A 21,988-nucleotide genomic window follows, 5' to 3' on the forward strand; every position below is an offset into this window, starting at 1 on the left:
CTGAGCCTACCTGAGGTAATGTACCCTGTGCCAGGGCTCTAATATTATATATGTGACTTGCCACTTTCCTTTCACCCCTCTGTGAAACTGCATCGGAGAAGGGTAAGATTTCACCTGCAATGGGGAGCATAAATATGTGATGAAGCATTTGACACAAAATTAAGTAATTCTACCATGATTTATATAAAAGTCTACCTCAAGTATAACGTGTAGTTTTATTCTAAAATGTGCTGTAAAAAGACCTCATAGGGTCTCTCAACATCTCCCATTTCACAAGTGCTCAGTTTACAAGTTCAAAGATTACTTTTCTAACTGGTAGCCCTGCAAACTCAAACTGGTATTTGAAAGTCAACCCAGGTTCTTTCCTCCTCATACACAATCCTCAGTTGTAAATGTTTGGCAGGCCAAATTAGGCCCTGAGTGACACCTGTGCTACCCTAGGGCTACAAAACTGTACAACTTTAGTATATTGTGAGATTGCACAGGTATAACTGACTAATCCTGTAATTGAAACTTAGCAATTTTGTTGATGGTACACAAGAAGGAACCTGTACCTGAATAACAGAAATCAAAAGTAAAAACTTGCTTGGTCACTCAAGTTAGCCTATATGACTGAATACCCGCATGGTGCAGATCTATGAGTGAAAAATGGAGCTTACTTACTATAACTAGAGGATATTTGAGATGTGTGGTCCCTACCTGTATTCCACTCATAGGTACACGTGCATGTCATGCACCTGAGTTCGAAAATTCTTCAGAGCAGCATCCATTGATCCACGCATGCACAGTAGCTCCCCTCGTGCTCCTCACCAAGGGCATGAAAGGCAGTACGGGATAACATCTTTCCACTTCCTTCTCTTACTGCCATCCAATAGGATATGAAGCAGAGGAGATGGAGGGCAGGTAGTGGAATACAGATAGGAACCACACATCTCAAAGAACCTCCAATTACAGTAAGTAATCTCCATTTCTTCTTCGAGTGATGGTCCCTAGGTGTATTCCATACATGGGTGACTGGAGGAGAGTGCGAGGAAGGTGGCAGAAGAGTTGCTGATAGTACTGCCACTCCTACAACTGTATCTGCAGTCACTACTTGCAGGGATAGTCAACAGGTGGACCGCAGGCCAAGTCCGGACCAGAAGACACTTTTGAACGGACCCCAAAATCTTTTTATTTGCTTATCATTATTGTTACTATTTTTTTAAATATTTTCTCTGAAGTCTGGACCTTGACTATACCTTGATCAAGAAATATGGACCTTGACAAAAAATAATTGACTTCTCCTAGACTAGAGTGTAGTGTGTTTCACCCATGTGGGCAGAATTCCAAGTTGCTGCCTTGCAGCAGCACACCTGATAGGGATGCCACAAAGGCAGCTTATGCTTGTGTGAAGTGAGCTTTAATACCCCCAGGAAAAGGAATTTTTGGTATTTTGTAACATTCTAAGATTCCCCCTGAAACCCACTTAGAAATTCTCTGGGAGGATATAGCTTGCCCATGCGACCTTTCCGCTATGGCAATGAAGAGAAGGAACTGGAGAGGCATCGACCCACCCTGCGTTTTATGCCTTTGGTCAGGAGCATGCGGGGAGTTACAAACTGTGAATTTGTGGATCAACGGACACTTCTTTGAAGACTTTCCAGACTCAGGCGCATGGCGCTCACGCATACCCACATGTGGAAAACACATAGGGGCCATCACTCAAAGAAGAAGGTGCTATTTTTACATAGTTACTTTTCAGAGTAAACCACAATTTAAATAAATGTGTGTCGAGTTTTGAGGGAGCAATAGAAGATGCTGCAATTAGCAAAAACAGTGGCATGGAATATTACAAAAACTAGACTGTTCACAGAAATATTAAAGAAGAGAGAATACATATTATTGAACTAGAAAAACGCATTATGCGAAGATGGACAGACTATTTCAATAAACAAATAAAGCATTTTGTAACAGATTATTAGGGGTAGTTTTGTCATGACAGATTTAGAGGAACACTATGAATCTGTCTTGTGGGTAAATTATTTAAAAGTTGTAGATCCAGGCCTAAGCTTCCTTTTACTGGCAATATTTTACGGGTAACTTACATCCAATGAGTATTCAGATTCTTCCTCAGAAAAGTCCATCTCAGCTGTTGTAATTATTTTTCAGTGATGACTTGCTTTTTACCAAGAAGGTCTAACTGAGCTTCAGTGGCTTTCTCATACTCTTACATTTAGGCAGTTCTTCAAGCCCAGGTAAGGAATCTTTTGATCTAACCATTAAACACAGTAGCAATTTTTAAAACAACTATATTAGATTTAAATGCTACCTTTTACATTAATTTAAATTGGCAATTATCAGATTTTCTGTCTTGTCTTTGTGCTCCAGCATTTTATAATTGAAGATAACCCAGATCTGAATGAAGTAAAAGATTTTGCTAATCTCAGCATAGTCCCTAATCCACATTTGCTTATATTACTGATAGATGTTTTAATTTTTATATACTTTTTGGCTACTAGTGCCTGCAACACAAATTTTAAAATACAATACCATGATTATCCTAATGTCAAAAGGACAAATAAATTTGGACAATTCATCTTTTAAACAACAGGGAATTTTTAATTTGATTCAAGGATATGACTTGTTCCATTCTATAATGTTCTGTGTAACTGAAGTTCAAATAATCAAAGTTGTTCTGTGACTCAATGTGAATGATTTCTCAGGAGTTGGAGAGAGAGCTACGGCTCTGCTGGTGAATGGGGACATGTAGGTTAAAAACTCCAACAGCCACTGAATGTGCTCAGTTACTCTGGATCCTACTCACTGATTGGAAAGAGAACCCAAATCAGTGCCAGCTATTTTGGAGGCATGACTTGAAAGGGTTCTGACTAGAATATGTGCCAAATCACCACCACTTTCTTTCCCCTCCCTCCATCCCCACAAGGCAGACTCTGTCCATGAATGAAATAGGTGAGATGCTTCCTGTCATCAGAGGTGCATGGTAGAGCTTTGTGATGCAATTTACTCTACACCTGCCTATATTCTGGATACTTTCTTCTTCCAACACATTCACATACCTTCTTGAGTGTCACTATGAGTGATGCACATGCATCAAGAGAACATTTTCTAGACCTCTGGATGGAACACACTTTCCTGGAGTTTTTGAAGGACATTCCAGTTGGCCCTGAGTAGCGAAATACAGAAGCATTCTTCTCTAGGACCAGCACTAGCTGAATGAAGATCCCACTGGATTCACAGTTCAGCTAGAGAGCTGTGACTACTAGCATAAGGTGGCAGTGGATGCAGAGGAAGATCTCTTCTGCTCCACACACAACACATTCACTTCTCCTTCCTCTCACTACAAGATACAAGACACTGAGCAGCCCAGGGAAGCACCAACCCTGCTTGCAGCACACCAGCATACTATGTTGCTTTCTTTTGGAGATGCTGAGAAAAGATGGCTAAAGAACCGACTACAGAAGTGAATTGTTCTGTTTCCCTCCCCTACTGTGCTATGGTTTTCTCTCCTCTACAGGCAGCTTTGTGCTAGTTGAGCACATGTGAAAACCGTTAGTCTCACATCAAGGGCCTTACGCACTACAATGAGTCAGCAAGCCATATGTATTCTGAAGACTGCACCGTGTGTTAAGGTGGACAGCTCACACCTACCCCATACAGGGTTAAGGCAGAATGCCGTACCTTGCCAGCCCATATAAATTACTTACAGGAAGTTAGCAAGAATGACAATGAGGTAGAAGTTATAGGGATAGATTATCTGGACAGCTCAAAAACAGATAGGGCACAGACAGAAGCAAGAAGTTGGGGGTGACCCTGCTATATTCAAACAATACACAGGGAGAAAGGAGGGCACAGGCTAGGTGGCTCCAGGGAAGTACTCTGTTAGAGACCTGGATTCACCTAAGGCAGGCAAAAACGGAGTTCCGTTGAGGAAGACCCCACCCACATTGGCAGAATACTCAGGAATGGCCAAGGTTTACCAGAGACAGACCCTTGTATCCACAGGAGACAGAACGCCTGGCCCCAGTGTCTATTTTGGGGTGATACAACCCTTATTAGTCTGCCTCTCTTCCATTCCATGGGCCCTCTGCCTTGGAGGACAGAGGGTCCATGATGATCCCATTCAGGAAATACCTGGTTTCCTCACCCCCCCCAAAAAATGTGCGCGCCATACCTAGGGTCTTACCTACTGTTATGGCATCAGACAATGCTGGGGAAAGGGGAAACAGCTATTCAAATAGCTGATTAGTATGATTAGATGCATGTAGGGAGTCATTTTCAGCCCTGGAGGCTGAGTCTAATTCTCCCCAGATCTTGGGTTCTTCAGTAAATGCCTGGCCTTTGGGACTCTCTCTCTCTCAGAAGTGACACCCAATGAATATTGCTTAATCTATTATCTATCCTTTGAAAGACAGTACAGGGACTGAACTGACTTGAAGGATGGCACAGTGAATTATCAATTGTTTGACCACACTATCAGCCTAGACAATGTGTGTGAAGGTGGGGCCCCATATGGCAACTAACAGTGTAAACACCAACTACACACCCTCCAGAGTGAACTTGTGTTTTTGTTGGAAAACCACTTTTATTTTAACAAAGTCCTGGGCTGTTCAGTCTCCTGCAGTCTTAACATCCAGTACTTTCCTAGTGGGTGATCAGGGAGACTGGTTTACGGTCAACTGCACAATACCTATGTGTCTGGGTTGGGGAAGGTGGAGGCATAGGACTCAAGGGACTACGATGGTCTGTTAGAGGTATGCCAGCAACTTAAACGGGATTTCTGACATTTCACGGTGTTGAACTGGTTACTATCACCAGAGAGGCCCAATGCTCCAGTATAAAGTAGGCATGAAGAAGGGGATTGATACTCGAAAGAAAGTCCCTCAACCATCCAGCAGTGTTACCAACTTTTTCCTTCAAGGCAGTGGCGTGTCCAAACTTTCTGTTAGTGTCTCACTGCAGCAATGGTTGAAGCCTATTATCTTCACCACATGCATCAGATAACTTTTCAAATAATGGACAGCATAGTTTTCTGGGGTGACTACCCCAGTATTTCTAAAGTTTAACAAGGCTTCACCCTACTGCCCTGAATGGCGCTTTTATGCAGTCATGCTGCTATACTCAGGCATCAGCAAATATTTTGGAGTGTCTTGATTCAACTGTTGGTGTCCATCTCCTGGGTTTAGAGGAGGGGTTTCCTAAGGACATAATCTTGGTGTTTTTTCTTCTGTATTATTTGCTATTTTATGTCTATTGTCCTTTCAAGAATGGCTCTCAGCCTTGTTGATTCACCCCATCTTCAGATGAAAAGGCATTAGCAAATTGGTTTGAAGCAAGCAAAGCCTTAACATATGTTTGAAACACTTTAGATGATGTTTTATGTGGGAGTTATGGAGAGTTCTTCTGTGGGGTTCACTACCCATCCAGCTACACCACGAGCAGCAGACTAAACTTCAGCATTGCAGGTCCTCACAAACTCCACTACAGCAGCATCGTTTTAGTCCGAAAGCATTTGTGACCCAAACCCTAACAAAGAGTTTTACCATCTCCATGATGGGAGAGCTGGCCTACAGTTAGTTATCCTCTACCTCATGAGGGACTTGGTGGCAAAAATACCTGGTCTGCCGCAGAACCTTAGTATCTATGAGTTTATGAGATGGGCCCCTATCAATCTGCTAGAGGCTGAATTTCTTTAAGGCCGAGTAGAGGGTTTGTTTGTTTAAGTGGAGAAGGGGTGGGGAAAAGATGCAGTTTCCTCCACATGTAACTAGAGTTAGGTCTTTACCCACTGACCCTCTTTACAATACCAAGGATAATATTTTCAGAAGCGCCTACATCCCATTTTCAAAAAAGGCTTAAGATTGGATCTACAAAAGCTATTTAGCCACCGCTGATGTTCTCAGACCCACTGCTCAGCTGCTGCCTAACCATGTAGGCACCCTAAATTTCTACCAGTAGCCATATGCATTAGCCACCTAAATCCTGATGCCCCCTCACAGCTGAATAGCTGCTCAGTGCCCTGGCACAAGGCAAAGCAACAACATTTTCAAACCAGGCATTCCACTGCCTCTGTCACAAATGTCATAAGCCTTGTCTACACTACCAAGTTTTGTCACCAAAACCAGCAAGAGCGTACACACTACAATGGGACTTTTGTCGTGAAAAACACCCAGTTTTGGCAACAAAAAACTTCCACCCCTACAAGAGACTTTTGTCCTTCCCCCTCTCTTTATTGTCAACAAAGAGCCAGTGTAGACACTGCTGATTGTTTTGTTGACAGAACTGGCTTCTGCCAGTATCCCACAATGACTGCCCTGATTGCTCTGCTCAGTGTTTTGATCTCTGCTGCCCTGCAGGCATGCACCCCTCCCTGGTCAAAGCTCTGGGAAGTATCTATGTGCTGCTCCATTTGGGAAGCAAAGAGCAAATAATTGCAGGGGGAAAGACTGTTGTGCTACTTTGCCATTCCTCAGCATGGAGAGCTCACACAGCTACTCATGATGCTGCTCTCAGCAGTTGAGGGGGCTATGGGAGAATTCAGAGAAATCCCAAGATGCACAACCATCAGCTCTTCCTTCCCACAACACTGCACTGTGGAATTCATACCCACAGTGCATTATTCACCCTGTCAATGATGGTGTCCGCAATGTGGACAAGATCTGTCAGAGGGAGCAAGTGTGAACACCCTTTGGTGATTTTTGTTTTGTCAACTTCTGCATGTCGACATAAGTTTTGTCAACAAAACTTGGTAGTGTAGACAAGCTCATAGATGCTCTTACAGCACAACTACTGGGTGATGCCTTGCACAAGAGAGAGTGGCCCAGAATATCCAGTAGCCCAACAGTTTTGACCTTCCTTTGAACTGCGGGAGACTCAGAATTGAATTCCCACTTTGGAGCAGGGACTTGAAGCCAGGTTTCCCACTTCCTAGATGAGTGCCCTAAGCATTGGGCTACTGCAGGGGTGGGCAAACTATGGCCTGCGGGATTACCACCCCTGTGGCGCCATGGGCTCTGTGGGCCCCATGCCGCTCCCAGAAGCGTCAGGCACCACACATCCCTGCGGCCTCTGGAAGGGGGGCAGAGAGCTCCGCGAACTGCCCTCGCCTGCAGGCACTGCCCTTGCAGCTCTCATTGGCCAGGAACAGGGAACCATGGCCAATGGGAGCTTTAGGGGAGGTACCCATAGCTGAGGGCAGCGCACGCAGCCCTCTGCCCTCAATCCCCCAGTGGCCACAGGGACATGGTGCCGGCCACTTCCGGGAGCGGCATGGGGCCAGGGCAGGCAGGGAGCCTGCCCTGGCCCCGGAAAGCACAGCTGCCACCCCAGAGCCGCACCAGGTAAGTGGCGCTGGGTCAGAGCCCACACCCTGAACCCCCCTTCTGCACCCCAACTCCCTGCCCTGAGCCCCCTGCCACACCCCTCCTGCCCACCAACCCCCTGCCCTGAGCCCCCTCCTGCACTCCTCACCCCTCCTGCCCACCAACCCCCTGCCCTAAGCCCCCTCCTGCACTCCTCCCTGCACTCCTCACCCCTCCTGCACCCCAACCCCCTTCCCTGAGCCCCCTCATACCCGCACCCCTCCTCTGCCCTAACCCCTTGCCCTGAGCCCCTTCCTGCACACTGCACCCCATCCCACACCCACACCTCAACTCCCTGCCCCAGCCCTACATTCATGGCATGCAATTTCTCTACACAGATGTGGCCCTCGGGCCAAAACATTTGCCCACCCCATGGCTATTGCATAGCCTGGGGTGGGGGTCTCAATTTCTCCTGTTGAAGCTGTTCTCCTTTGTATAAACAATTAAATATTCATGGGTCACAGACTAACACTGCAGCCCAGCGCTCAGTTAGGGCATTTACTGTGGCTGTGACAGACTCCGCTTCAAATTGGGAATCAAACCTGGGTCTCCCACATGAATGCCCTAGCCACCAGACCAGAAAAGTGCCTAAACTAAGTCAGATCTAACTCCAAGAGAGGGTTTACAGCTGAGTGTCTCAAGCAGGGGAAGACAGTTAAGGTCTAGATCAATGGGAGTTAGGGACCTAAATTCCTTTGAGGATCTAGGTCCTAAGCCCTGCCCTTTCCTCTACATTTTGCTCCTGGTTAACTTGGGTGGCTTCCCACTGAGCTTGCTGGCTTCTGAGGATCTCTGAGGTGTCTAATGCTCCCCAGTCATCATATGGTGAGCCTCAGTCCCTAACCCAGGGCTAAGAATCCAACTAAGCAGCAGGGCCCTAGAAGTTAGCCGTTGCGATGTCTAAGATCTAGCCCTTAGGAGCCAAAGTTTCACTAAAAGTCAATGGAACTTAGGCTCAAAAGTAGATAAGTCACTTTTGAAAATGGGACTTGGGTGCTTTTGAGCATTCTACCCTCTCTCCTGCAATATATCTGCTACCTAAGGTAGCTAGTGCCCTGTTTAACTTCTACTACCCACACCAAGCTTTGGGGCAGAAAAGCCCCCAAGCCATGGTTTAGCTATCAGCCTGGAACCAAGCAGCCCAAAATCCATGTACATTTCACTGGATAGTCACAGGAAAACAATCATTTTGGATGGTGTTTAAGGTGACTGAAGCTTACAATGAATTCTGTGTATTAGGCATTTAGGCCTAAATCTAATCTAGGTCTCAATGGAGTAACGTCAAATAGTTTGGGCCTTTTTCTAAATATAAAGCAGGTTTTCTACTCTCCCAGCAGCAGTTACCCCACTCCAAATTCAGCTACAGATTTAAAAGGAAAGTGGCATTTTCTCATCTCTCCACCCTCAAATTAACTTCAGCAAAGCAGCAGACTAGCCCAAATGGGTGGGGACTTGCCCCCAACATTCAATTTCTCAACACAAAAATTGATGTTGCTGCTGAGGGCGGTAATCTGTGATTAAGGGTAGCGACTTAGGCCAGATGTGGCAACTATTTAGGGACAATAGTGCTTGTGAAGGTGGGCTATTTTGGTCCACTGGAAGCACCCAAGCAGAATATCTGGCCAGGGACTGATGTTATGCTAAGTTTACTACTTAAGAAAAGCTGCAGCTTGTTTTTCCTTCCCAGTCATTCATTCTCGTAAAAAGAAAGAATAGCGCTAGTCTGTCGCTGTACCTAGCCTACAAATCCTTCAATTCCAGCAATTACATTTTTTAAATTGAATATAAATCAGGAAAAATCAAGCCATTAAGATTTTCTTTGCCGTTTAGGCAAGCTAAAAACAGTTTAGCAAATGACCCATTTCATTTAAGGTTTTGGGGAAAAACCACACACATGGGCAGCAAATCTAAACTATCAAACAATGGAATTTGCTATTGCTGAAGAAACTGCACAAGAGGAGCTTGTTGATCAGAAAAGGGAGACAGTATTTCTGCCTATAGGAGGAATGAAACCTAGAAAGATTAACGAAAGCTCCCATTGGTGTGAAATAGCTTATGGCCTGTAACTGCTTCAATTATTTCATTGGAATTAGTACTAGAAAGGAGCTGTGTGTATGAAGTATTTTATGCCTCAGACATCTCAGGTGATTACATAAAGGGGAAAAATGTATAGTTACTTTTGTATTAATATCATATACTGTTAGATTCCAAATCCTGTTCAACTTTTAGGAGCAGTGAGCATTAAGAGCTCCTCTGTCACAGGGAAGATGCAAGGAGGTGGTAAATCTGAACAAAAAACGCAAACAGCTAGAGGGAGAAGCTCAACATGTTAAGGTCTCTGGGCTAGCAATTTTAGGGGACTCTCCTGTAGCTACAGTTCTAGAGGTGCTAGCAGAGGAGGGAGTATAGCACCACGATTTCACCACCATGTTGTCTAGACCATCTCTGAGCAAGATTAGATGGCACAACGGTACAAATGCCTGCAGGCACTGTACACTAACATCCCCTCTCTCCACCCTAACATTGCTAGCACTGGTGAAGAGTAAAATTGCTACTGCAAATATAGCCTTAGTGCTCAGTTATCATGCTTTGACATTCTAAAGCAAGAGCTCGAAAGGGATCTAGATTTTAAACATTTTTTTAAATTAAGAAAAGAGTACCAAAAGGTTCTTCTCAAGGGGATGGCTTAACTGGTGGATATATGTCTAATTATCTTTGATAGATACACCAATTAAGGAATATACCAGTGGTTCTCAAACTGTGGGTCGGGACCTCAAAGTGGGTCGCAACCTCCTTTGAATGGGGTTGCCAGGGCTGACTTAGACTTGCTGGGGCCCGTGGCTGAAGCCTGAGCCTCACTGTACATGGCTGAAGCCAAAGCCCAAGGGCTTCAGCCCTGGGCAGCATGGCTCAGGTTGCAGGCCCTCTGCCCAGAGCAGTGAGGTTTGGGCTTTGCCTCCACTCCCCCCCGCCCCCCACAGAGTGGGGCATGGTGCAATGAAGTTTGAGAACCCCTGGAATATACAAATTCCCAAATGGAATGTGGTTGAGGGCATCCACTTAGTGCGCAAGACCCAGTAGAATGTACACAGGCCATCACCTTGTGATTTTCTTTCCATGACTGAGATCCCCAAGCACACCTGCCATAATGGTGGAGTTCCCTAGATGTTGTTGCAGGTAACTAACTTCCATACAGACAACCATATAACGTAGACTAATTTAGGATTTAATTGTTACCAGAATTAGGGGAGCTGCCCTATGTGGTTCTTGGCTGAACACACGCAGATGTACATACTCTAGCTCTTACTTTTGGACTGCAATTGAAGATTTTGGAGTGCGGGAGAGAGTGAAGACAACACTACACTCTTGTCTTGGCTAGCACATTAACTCCTCCAGAGAGAGGCCATTGCTATTCTTTATGGCCAAAGGACTTCTTCCATTGGTTCATCCCCCAATCAATAGGTAACTTGACTAAGACTAAGGAATAATCACAGCATATGTGAAGGTCTTGTAAGGTATAGCCATCCTTTCTCACTTGTCACTACAATAGCTCCTTACATTCTCTCTCTCTTTCCAATATTGTCTTAGGTCATGTAGACACACAATCTGCAAGAGAGAATGCAGGAGGCTAAAGCACCAGGGATGCAGTTCAAGTAGCCACAGGAAAGAAAGAATTTCAGATGTCAAGGGGTTTATACATCACTCAGCTACATTTTCTTTGATTTCATCAGAGTTTCCAGGAAGTCTCAACCAACAGAATTATCTGGGGGAAAGGACATGGTATTTGAAATGAACTCCACTTCTGTGGTAGATTTATATACCAAACAGAAAGTCCTCTGTGACCGTGTTTCAGCTGAGTTGATCTCACTGAGGGTCTAGATCTGTTGGGAAGTTACTTTGGAAGTCTTCTTGTTCGAAACACTTCAGTTTGGAAAGACAAGGTGCCAACCCTATATAGGATTTTTAGAAATAGGCCTAAGCAATAATCTGACTTAATTAAGGGGGAGGAAGAACATAAGGTTGCTCTAAGGCAGCTGTGGCACCATCTGAAAGCTTTAGGATTTCAACTCCTTTCAAACCGGATATAGCTGTAGATCCTGAATACAGTCTGCACAGAGTGTCTTCTCGGAAAATATCCAGGTCTCCATGGTTACTGCTGGATAGGCCAACAGTCTTCTTATACAACTGGCCATGAGGTATTGATGACTCAGCTATAGGTCATGGCAGCAATAGTAAAGAGTTAAACTCAAGTAGCTCATTCTCCCTTTCAAATCTTACAGTGCACCCAACTGCTAGTATAAGATAGCCATTCATCTGCACCAAGCACACACACGGGTACAGGACTTCATTGTTTCTAATTTGTCACTGGTCCTTTGGATGCATTTCAAGGTGTAGAGGTAATGGACTGCAGTGCAACCCGTTCCAATATTTAGATTGCCCATTCTTCTAAATTTGCTTTTCCTTGCAGCTAGAGGATGCCATGTGTTCTGGTGACCCAGATCTTAAGATCAGTCCAGCTAAAACAGAGTTCATAGTGGTGAGCTGGAGAGATGCATCCTTCAGCTATGACAAGTTACACCAGCTCCCTCAAGTGTGAGTATAAGGTCAGTTTTTGGATAGGCTCCTCATGACACCAGGAGAAAGGAGTTTCTATCTTCCTCAGTGGTAGCTGGGAAAGGGATTATATCTTCTCGCCACTGGAGTTCTTGTGGCGCTGCTCCATGAATATGTCACTTTGATTAGATTGCAGTACTATACCTTATCTTTTTCTCACACAGAACTTCAACTAGTGCTGACAGCATCTTCCTGCTTAGTTTGTGGCATGTCCTGTATGAAGGACATGACATGACCTGTATTAGGTACCTGTTTGAATGTGATTCAAAGTGGTGGGTTTTGATTTACAAAACTGCATAGTTTTGGTCCTGGTTATATTAGAGACAGCTGTCCCTGTATGCACCAGCCTGAATTGAGAACCTATGGAAGACTTCTGCGAATAGTCCCAATATTTTAACTATTTGGCAGGGAGTTCCTTAGCTCCAGAATTTGCTTTTAACAATAGTTCAAGGTTAAATTTGTTAATTTTTTGATAACACTAATCACCACATTTTTTCTCATGATGCAACTTCATTACTTCCCCTCACCTACATGGTAATGTGGAGCAAGAGGAATTGTTTTTTAAAACATTATCTTTGATTTTTTTCACTGAATTCCAGAGATTGTTGTTTTTACATTCAGGTTAACAAAACTTGAAGTTGAAATTTTAGCCACATGAAGACAATGTTCACACAAATATTTATCCAAACTTATTGCACATGTAATGTGCTATTAAACATTTCTTACTCTATATGCTATGCAACATACCTAAGATTCATATATTTTTCTTTTTCCTTATCCATGTGCATTTAAGTTGTCAATCTTAAATTTGCATCAAGTCTCTTCAGACAGAAGTGTTTGCTGAAGCATGAGTATGACAACTGTCAAAATGACTAAATATGCATTACAAATACAACTTCCTCCAGGAACTAGTGGACACTGGGAGAAGAAAGAGGGAATGCATGAGAGGGCTGTCAAACCAGAGAGAAGGGAAAGGGCTTAGCTAGGCTTTGGTAGTCTAGCATCATTGTATAAATGCATTGGAGCAGTGAACTAATTATGCAGAGATATAGCTTCTATGTGAAAATCATATTTTGTATGCCTCATTAACACTACATTCGAACTGGATGGCTGAGGCAGAGAAATGTTATCAAACCTGCCCGATATCTTCCAATGACACAAAGGCTAAAGAAGGTAAAGCAAAAGCAAAAAAGTTCTACCATCTCCTTTCCCCATCAAGTTTCAACTGTCACTGGAAAGGCCAATATATTTATCAGGCTCTGCTGAGCCCTTCCAAGCAGCCAGTTCACACATGACATATGCACAGTGTTTTCTGGAGCAATAAAATTCCAATGTGTCCAAAATAACATTAATAGTCTAATTACATGCATGGGTCAGACTGAGCTGTCACAGGTGTACAATATTCATTACCTTTTTGGTGGTCCTATAAAACTTGTCTATAAAAATCTGAGGTTCTACTTAAAATGTTTCTAAATCGTATGGTTGCAGGAAAAAAACCCAACCTTTAAGTGTAATCTTTTGAGTTTCAGCCCAAGAGAAAGGCAATAATTGGAGAGGTGTTTAAAAGTGTTTCTCTCCCCACCAAAAAATATGTACTGATATTCCTATTGTAACAGAAGCACCACATCCACTAAAGCGGCAGAAATTCCCATTTCATTCCCTTCTCACTTCAATTTTTGGACTGAAGTTTTCCAGGTTTGATCTTTTCCCATAAATTTTTAGAACATTTGTAAAATAAGTTTGATTCCTGCTCCTGTAAAGTAAGCTTCTCAACAAAAGTTGTGTTCTTTCCACCTCATATAATATCATTAAGGTAGGGCAGCATATGACTACCAATAATTACAATTTGCAACTGATTTTCAAATTAGGCCATCTGTTACACCTGTGAAATTCTATGGCCTTTCCAGTCACACAGGTGTAACAAAATACACAGCACAAATTCTAATTGGGGGAGAAAGTGAGGGGAAGTGGTCATTTAAAGTCAAGTTGCACAAGTGACTGCAATTGGACCTTGATTAACAATTCTATTGATGTGAGTACCAGAAAAACTTCCAGTTTACTCAACAGGAGCAGTATTGTTTCTGCAGAGGCAAAAAGACTTACAAAAATGTGTGGCCTCACATTAAGGTAGTAATCACAGATGGCTCCCTAACATCAGTAGCTGTAGGTTCTCAGGACCTCTAAAATGAGGCCATTATTTTTTTCATTAGTTGGCAGATATGACCAAAACAGAGCAGATCTGCCGAAGCACCATTTTCAAGAAAAAAATAGATTCTAGATGCAGAACCTAAACCAAGCACTCACATGTGATGTTTTCTTTATGAATGAGTGAAATGTTTACTCAAAGTGATCTTAGCATGTAACAGAATAATTTTATATAGTTAAAACTATGCTCTTCAGATTGTAATTAGAACATTAAATTGCAGTTTCCCATTTTCTCTCAACCCAGTTTACATGCTTATTGCAAAGTATTTTGACTAACCAGTGAGTGCATCTGAGCACTGCAAGCAAAAAAGAAGTCCTCATATATTTCAACTCCTTCCAAGAAAAAAAATTCTGTCACTGAAGTTTGCAGTGGGAATCACTTCAGTTTTCAAAGTATAAACAAAAATAACCCATTACATTACATACCTCAAAATGTTGTTCTTCTGAAGATGTATGAGATAGAGCCACTCACTTTGGTTTAGGGATCTTAAGCTTTTGGCTTACAGCAGCCAGGAATAATCTGTTTAAAAGCCTCACACAACAGCAGTAGCAGGTCTCAGATAAATAAGAGACCACTACCCTCATTTAGTTTCTTAGTACTGAGGCACCTTTAAATAGATTAGTACAAGCACCCCAATCTAGTGCAGATGATGGAAGAATGTGAACCTATTTAAAATACACTAAGATACTTTTCCTACAGGCTATAGTTAAGCCACAATGTAAAAGTTCAGATGTGACTCTACAGATAATGGTAGAATCAAATTTGAACAGCTAAAGGAGGTTTCTTTAAAAATGTGAACTGCAAAGAAATAAAATTGTGGGGGACTTACCCTATACTACTCCTTTCTGGTAATACTTTTCACTTTCAACCTAAGAATTCTAATATTTTACCAATGATTAATTACAGTAGAAATTTATCCTTGTTTTGGAGAGAAGAATCAGGTGTATGATATGTCTGTACTGCAATCATGGGTGCGACTACAGCTCGAATAGACATACCTGAGCTAGGTTTAATCCACCTAATTCAGGTACTGGAGCAGTGAAGCCACAGCAGCACATGTGATGCAAATCCATCCAGAACCTGAAGCAATTACTCAAGCAGCTAGCCTGCCCTGAAGCATGCATTGTCATGGTTCACTGCTCCAATACCCATGCCAGTCTGTTATTAAAGCTAGCTTAAGTCTGTCTACTCAGCTTCAAATCATGCCCCTTGACTGCAGTATAGGCATACCCTCAGACAGCACAATGACTTGCCAGAGCTCTCAACGGATGACTGTATTAAAGCCAGGATTTAAACCCATGTCTCTGTATATTCAAGTCCTGTGTTTTAGGCCCCAGCCCATCCTTCCATTTCTAAGGCTGGCTTCATTTTTACCACTTAAATATTAGAAATATCAGATCCTATTTTTGCTGAAGGTCTGGGATTGGCAAATCACAAAAGGCTGAAGCCTAGGTCTAATGCATTTTCAATTGAGGGTTTTATATACTGATGACCCACATTATCATAGTATCTGCGGAACTCAGTCATTTGAATATGCTTATTGATTATACTTCATACCTGTGCCAGGGTTCAATTTATAAGTTGTTTATAAAGGGTAAACAAATGATTAACAGATTTTATAAGCATGTTACAGACATGAGGAGAAAGTGGTATAGATGGTTATAAGTCATGGTAAGAAACCTTTTGCTGTTGGATTTTAACAACTGATTGACCCTTTATGAGATGTAAATGGAAGTGTAATATATGACCTATTTATCCTCAACAACCCAGTGAGACAGACAAGCACTATTATCCCCATGTTACAGAGGGGGAACTGAGGCAGAGAACTTAAGTAGTTTGCCCACGGTCACACAAGACAACTGTAGTAAAGCACTGAATTAAACCTCAGTCTCCTGTGTCCCAGGCCAATGCTCTAACCACTGGACCATCCTTCTCTAGGGTTTGGAGAACTGAAGGTCTAGTTTCAGTCTAGTCTATCAAAAAAAATACTGAAGTCTTCCAAGGAAGAGGTTTAAATTAAAGACCTGATCTTGCCAGTGAAAAAGGTAGAATTTAAAATAATTGAATGCAGCCATTACTGTAAAGGAGCACAAGAAAGAGAACAATTCACTTTCAAAGAACTAAAAAACTCCCTGTAGTTTTTTTTTTTGGGGGGGGGGGGGCGCGGAGGAGAAAGACAACATATATTCTGTTTTTAGCTCAGCAGATAAGTCTCTCTGCATTACAGAATTTCTTCACAAATTCTGTATCCAGACACAGGTAGAGAAGATTTCAATAGTTCAGGTCGGAGCCCTGAACACATGAATCCCTGGCCTATTTCAAGATGGTCAGAAAAGTGATAAAATGACTGAGTTATGTCTGTGCCCAGTGTATCTTCCAGGTCCTACTATAGTTTACCAACCAAAAAAAAAAAAACCTGTCCTATTGACAAGGCAGAGGCACTAGCCACGTAGCTACTATTGTTGCTCACACAACAGAAATGAAATAAAAGGTTTGATCCCAGAACCACTACAGCTGATATAAACAGAGTATTACACATTTAGAGAGTGTTCACATTTACAAAAAAAAATCTGAACTTAAGTGAATTCTGTAGAGAAGGGAATTATTCTGTATACAGAGGCAAGTACTCCTTGATACCTTAATAGAGAGGTGAAGATTTTAAAATAAAAGAATGAGAAGATTTTTAGTGTCACTTTTATTATCTTATTTCAAACCCACACAAATTGGAGCTAGGAAAGTTCTGCACCAGAAACAGTCCGACTAATGATATTGTAGCGCAGATCACTTACAAATCTCTCTTTCAAAAGGTGGCACCATTTCATTGATTCTACACATTATGAAGTGCATTTAGATGTTTTGCTGCTTCCCCACAACATTCAAATGAATAAGGCAGTGAAGAACATCCTTTTGGGAAGAGAAGTCTTGTTTACAGACAAGTTGATCTTAAATTTACTAAGAGCTTCTAGAAGGCATAGAAGTCAAGGCAACAGACATGCCTGTCCATGAGAGATCAGGATTAAAAACAGGAATGCCTGTGCAGAGGTATTTTACGAATATAATCAGGACAAATATAGAAAATGAGGAATACTCAGCTGGCCCTGAACATAAAATCTTGTCTAATGGAAGAGAACAGCAACTTGAATAGAAGCCTCGACTAAATGGAAGTGGTTAAAAATCAGGAGCATCCCCAAAAGTCATGCTTCTCAAACAGAAAAAAACCCTCCTCTTTAAATTTAGAGATTTGAGTCTTGATTTGAAATAACATCTTTTAAAACACTGGACTATTCAAAATTCACTTTCCTACTAAAGCAGTTAAAGGATTACAGATCTAATCACTGTCAATTAGGCAAGGGAGAAACTGATGAAGTCACGTTATGCCTCTTCACAAACCACATACAACTGCCATTTTGTGATAAGAAAGTTCTTTTTAAACCGAACATTAAAGAAAACTCAGAGGCTACCATGAACTAGAAGCCTGAGATCCATAAAGAAGATGTGGAGAACTATTCTAAAATACTTATTTTAGAGAAGGAAATGCCTATTTACACAACAGTCCCCATTGTTGGTAATTTGTTTAATCTATGACCTATAACTATTTGAGCATGAATACGTTAAAAAAAGAACTACACAAAAATTGCTATTATGGATTCACTGACTACCTAGAACTTTCACATTTAAATCTCTTTAATCCCCCAATATTCTCTATTGGATCTCAATTTTGCCCATCTTATTTTGTAGTCTGTGGGAACAGGCAAAAAAGGAAAACTTTCCCTGGCCCTGCACCACACCCCTCAACTCCCAACAACCAAGAAATATTATGCTATCTTGTAAATATTCATATGTAGAGGTGAGAAAAGTCATGGGATTCCTGAATCAGTAAAAACACCTATAGTTTTAGATTTATCAGTTCATACACAAATTTGCCCATGTGAAACAAAACACTTGAGTGCAAAGGCTTACGCGACTGCACGCACATCTAATAGCGTAACAGCTCTGTCTACACTACAGGATAGGCAGTATCTTGGAAGTAGTTGTGACCAGTTCTTGAAAACATATCAGCTAATATTCAAAAACAATTGTTGAAACGTCTAAGGTTTTTCAACAAGTGTTTTCAGAAGAGTTATGCACCAGTCATGCCATAGGCACAACGACATTATCTGAAGTAATATAAAAATTACTATTAATTGTTTCATGACTCTGGCAATTTTGTAGCGTACACAGCGCTGTTTATACAGGGCATGATGTTCCAAGCTACTCATATGCTTAAGGGTAATCACTTTTACACAAGGGCCCCGGATAAAACAAACGTGCACCTCTAACAAGCCCGTATTCTCATGGGGCAAAACAATGACAGAATACTAAACTAATTTTACGATTAGGGTGAGTGAATTTTTTTTAAATCGGTACAAGCTAAAAAGGGCTGCTACTGGATTTATGAAAAAGCTGGTCAAAGGCCATTTTAAACTTTATTTATTCCTCAATTATTATAAAGTGGGAAGGAACACTGTTAACCACTCCAAATTCAAGGAGGTAGCACTGATGCTATGATAAGTTAATGAAACTGGAGCATTTAGTACACGACTACTAGCAATATCAGGGTCTCATTTACATATTACCACACCAAAACTAAAAGATATTTGGAGCAGTCCTGAAGTAAAATTTAGGAGAGATTTACTCCACAAACATCCGAATGCAGTGGTTTGTAAGTTTGGGCAATGAAGATTGTTATTTTTTTTGTTTTTGTCAAGCCTTTTCATTTCTGTCACCCACAGCCTTCACCATGGATTTGTTTGCAGCAACCCCAATATCCATTTGATAAACACGGTTTTACAGATTTTCTAGAATTAGGCCACAATGCTACTAAAAAGTTATATACAACTTGTGTATAACTTTATACTATGCACAACTAGAAAATATGATTCAGCTTAAGCTGCATTGACTGAGTCAGCAGATTAACCTATATCCCATCCTGGGTTTAATTCTTTATAAGAAAAATGTTTCTTGGGGAAAAATAAATATCAGTAGTCACTAGTTTTCTGAATGTTCTGCAAAATGACTTCCTGCAGAAGAGGAAGGGAGAGAAAGAGTGTGTTTGTTGTAAGGGGAATACAGAGTAGGGCCTTGAAATACATGATGTCTATGCTATCAAAACACCAAGAGTAAAAGATAGGTGGAGTAGACAAGAGAGAAAATTTGCTATTGTACATGTGAAGGACACATGCTGCAAGTTGTATCACATCTCACTGGGATGTAACCTAACACACCCAAGTTATTGGCAGTGAAAATAATAATGGCATTACGTGCACAGCTCTTTTGTTGAAATGACAACTTCATTATAAGTCAAACTGTTGACTTCTCTGGTTAAGGTTTCCACATTCTAAGTGTTTTTAACAAGACCAAGGGCTTTAAGATGTTGAATTTATTGAAAATGCTTGAATGTTAGCTTCACAACTGCTGCATATTTCATTCTTGCAGATTAAAATCTGCAGTTTCTAATCTCCAGGGACAACAAACTTATTTTCTGCTTCAGATATAAAAGACATGTTGTGGTTTGTGAAACAATGGAAAGTATCAGTGAAAAGGCAAAGAATACATTTTGATATAAGCGGTTACTAAAGCATTATCTTTTCAATTTTCAAAAACGAGAGACAATACAGGATTTTGATTTTGATATTTATTTTTAGCAGGATGTGTGTACTAATGGATGGTGACATCATTAGGAGATACGTCCATGTCCACCACCTGCAACAGAAGCTAGACAGATGTTAAAGAAATCATACTTAAAGCTATAAACGACACTACTTACCTATAGTGGTGTTATGACAGTCACCTTAAACAACTGGGTTAGCTTTTGATACAAATACACATGACCAATATAAAAACTTACCAACTGTCAAAATTCATTCAAGTTTTAAATTTAATGCATACTGTACCTTGATTTTAACAAGCTGTTAATTTAGAGAAATACCCATTATAAAAATCCCATTATTTAGAAGAGAGAGATATACTCATACAAAACAAGGCTATATTGTTCTTAAGTGAAAGAAACTTACCTGTAATTCTCTTCAAAAGATAAGCGATCCATACATTTAACCCTATACTCCAGATTATGGCTAGCAGGAATTCCCCAGACTTTCAAATTCTAATGCTATCAAACCACTTCAGCAGCAGATGGCATGCATTCATTCTTGCTACGAATATAGCCCCTTATTCTTTTTACATGTCAAATCCTTTTGCAAGTAACCAGGTGGAAATTATATAAAACATAATACCCCAAAACTCTTCAAGAAAGGTGATGCTATAAATATACTTTCTGTAAGCAAGAGATGTGTAAAATATGTAGTAAAAAACTTACCTATCTCCTTCTAAAGACTACAAGCTTCAGGATTTTTAATCAAAAGACTGTGCAGTAGCAATAACTGGCTACAAAAAGCAAAATACAACTGTCAAATTTCAAAGCCTCACAATGGTGATGATACAAAGAAAAAACTTAAGTTTGAAGGGTAAAATCTAAACAAACCCCGTTCTAGAAACATCTCAAACATACATACTTACCTGAGGATCTATAAGCTTGGAAACAAGTCCTTTTAGACACTTATAACAAATCCAAACTCAAGATGCAAAGCTAAGTCTGAGCAACAGTGCTTTTTAAGCACATGCAGAAACTCTGTGCAGCTGCATCACAAAGCTCTTTGACAGGAACTGACTGGAAGCTGACTGTAGATAACATGCATATTCTAACTACACCTTGTCATCTGAGAATTACTGAGAAACCAGAAGAAATTCAGTCAGTCACCTAGCCATACATACAAGTTCTCTTGAAAACATCTTGACCTATCACATAAATGTGTACTCGGGCACCTAAATATGTTGGTTGATTATTTTAAGGATTGCTTAGCATCCAGCAGCTCCACTGAAATCAACAGATGTTGGGTGATGATCCTTTTTGAAACTCAGGCCTCTTTTTTAAGTGTCTGAATGAGGATATAGGAGTCTAACTTTAGACTATTTTTTAAAAAAATCTTGGCCCATAATTTTTTTCCATAAGTTTGAGTTTATATGTAGTCAGTGGCTCAAAAAAAGTCTTTACAAACTGAACATCTTGTGAAACCAGGGACTTTCAAGAGCCATTTATCGAGAAAGATTACTATAGCAACTGAACAAAATGTGGGCTACCTTTTACTTGCGTGTAAAGAAAAACGAAGTGTATAAACTTGCAAACTCAGTCTATAAATTAAAAAAAATATTTTGCATGAGACTAGGCAAAAGAAACTTGTTCACACCAGACCTAATATCATTGGCATTTAAAGTTAAAAGTGCAGGCAGACTCTCGAACAATTACAAGGACTTAACACAGCTACCCAAGCTTTACTTTGTCAGGAGCTATAACGACAGAATGAAACCTTAGATTGGGATGCAGAAATTCCCTAGTTCTGAGAGATCAAATGTGGCAAGATGTACAATCTAATAGAATCACCCAATGTTATCTATGAAGACTGTTAAGATCTGTCGGAGTTTGGTCAAGACCTTTGCATGCTTCTTCCCATTCCTTTTTATGGCCAAGATATTTCCCAACAAAACAAAGATCTCTATTCACAGCTATAGTCCGAATGCATTTTCTGGGGCAACAAACCACTATTTAAAGGGTGTGGTGAGTCTCTATAGTGTGTCCACACGAAAGAACTTCTCATGACTCTCTGGTGAATGGCTCCATCTCTAGGGTCTATTATATAGCAGCATGGCCTAATTGCAGTAGTGCTCTTCCATGTCAGATAAAGTAGTCATGTGGGAAATGTGTCTTAGGACCCCA

General features: G+C 41.2%; 1 protein-coding gene across 3 annotated transcripts in view; it reads right to left on the reverse strand.

The window, feature by feature from the left end:
- Positions 1-21,988, reverse strand: part of RPRD1A (regulation of nuclear pre-mRNA domain containing 1A) — a 63,772-nt gene that overhangs the window by 13,720 nt on the left and 28,064 nt on the right. Inside the window, exon 8 of one of the 3 annotated variants that reach the window (XM_084620051.1) lies at positions 19,838-19,920. The exons of the other annotated variants lie outside the window; for them this stretch is intronic. Coding sequence (XP_084476177.1) covers positions 19,876-19,920 — 45 coding nt within the window. The 3' untranslated portion in view covers positions 19,838-19,875. Of the gene's footprint in view, positions 1-19,837; positions 19,921-21,988 lie in introns of those variants that run through there. 3 annotated transcript variants of the gene reach the window in all.

This window comes from Lepidochelys olivacea, assembly GCF_965140295.1.
Source record: "Lepidochelys olivacea isolate rLepOli2 genome assembly, chromosome: 2".
Lineage (NCBI taxonomy): Eukaryota > Metazoa > Chordata > Testudines > Cheloniidae > Lepidochelys > Lepidochelys olivacea.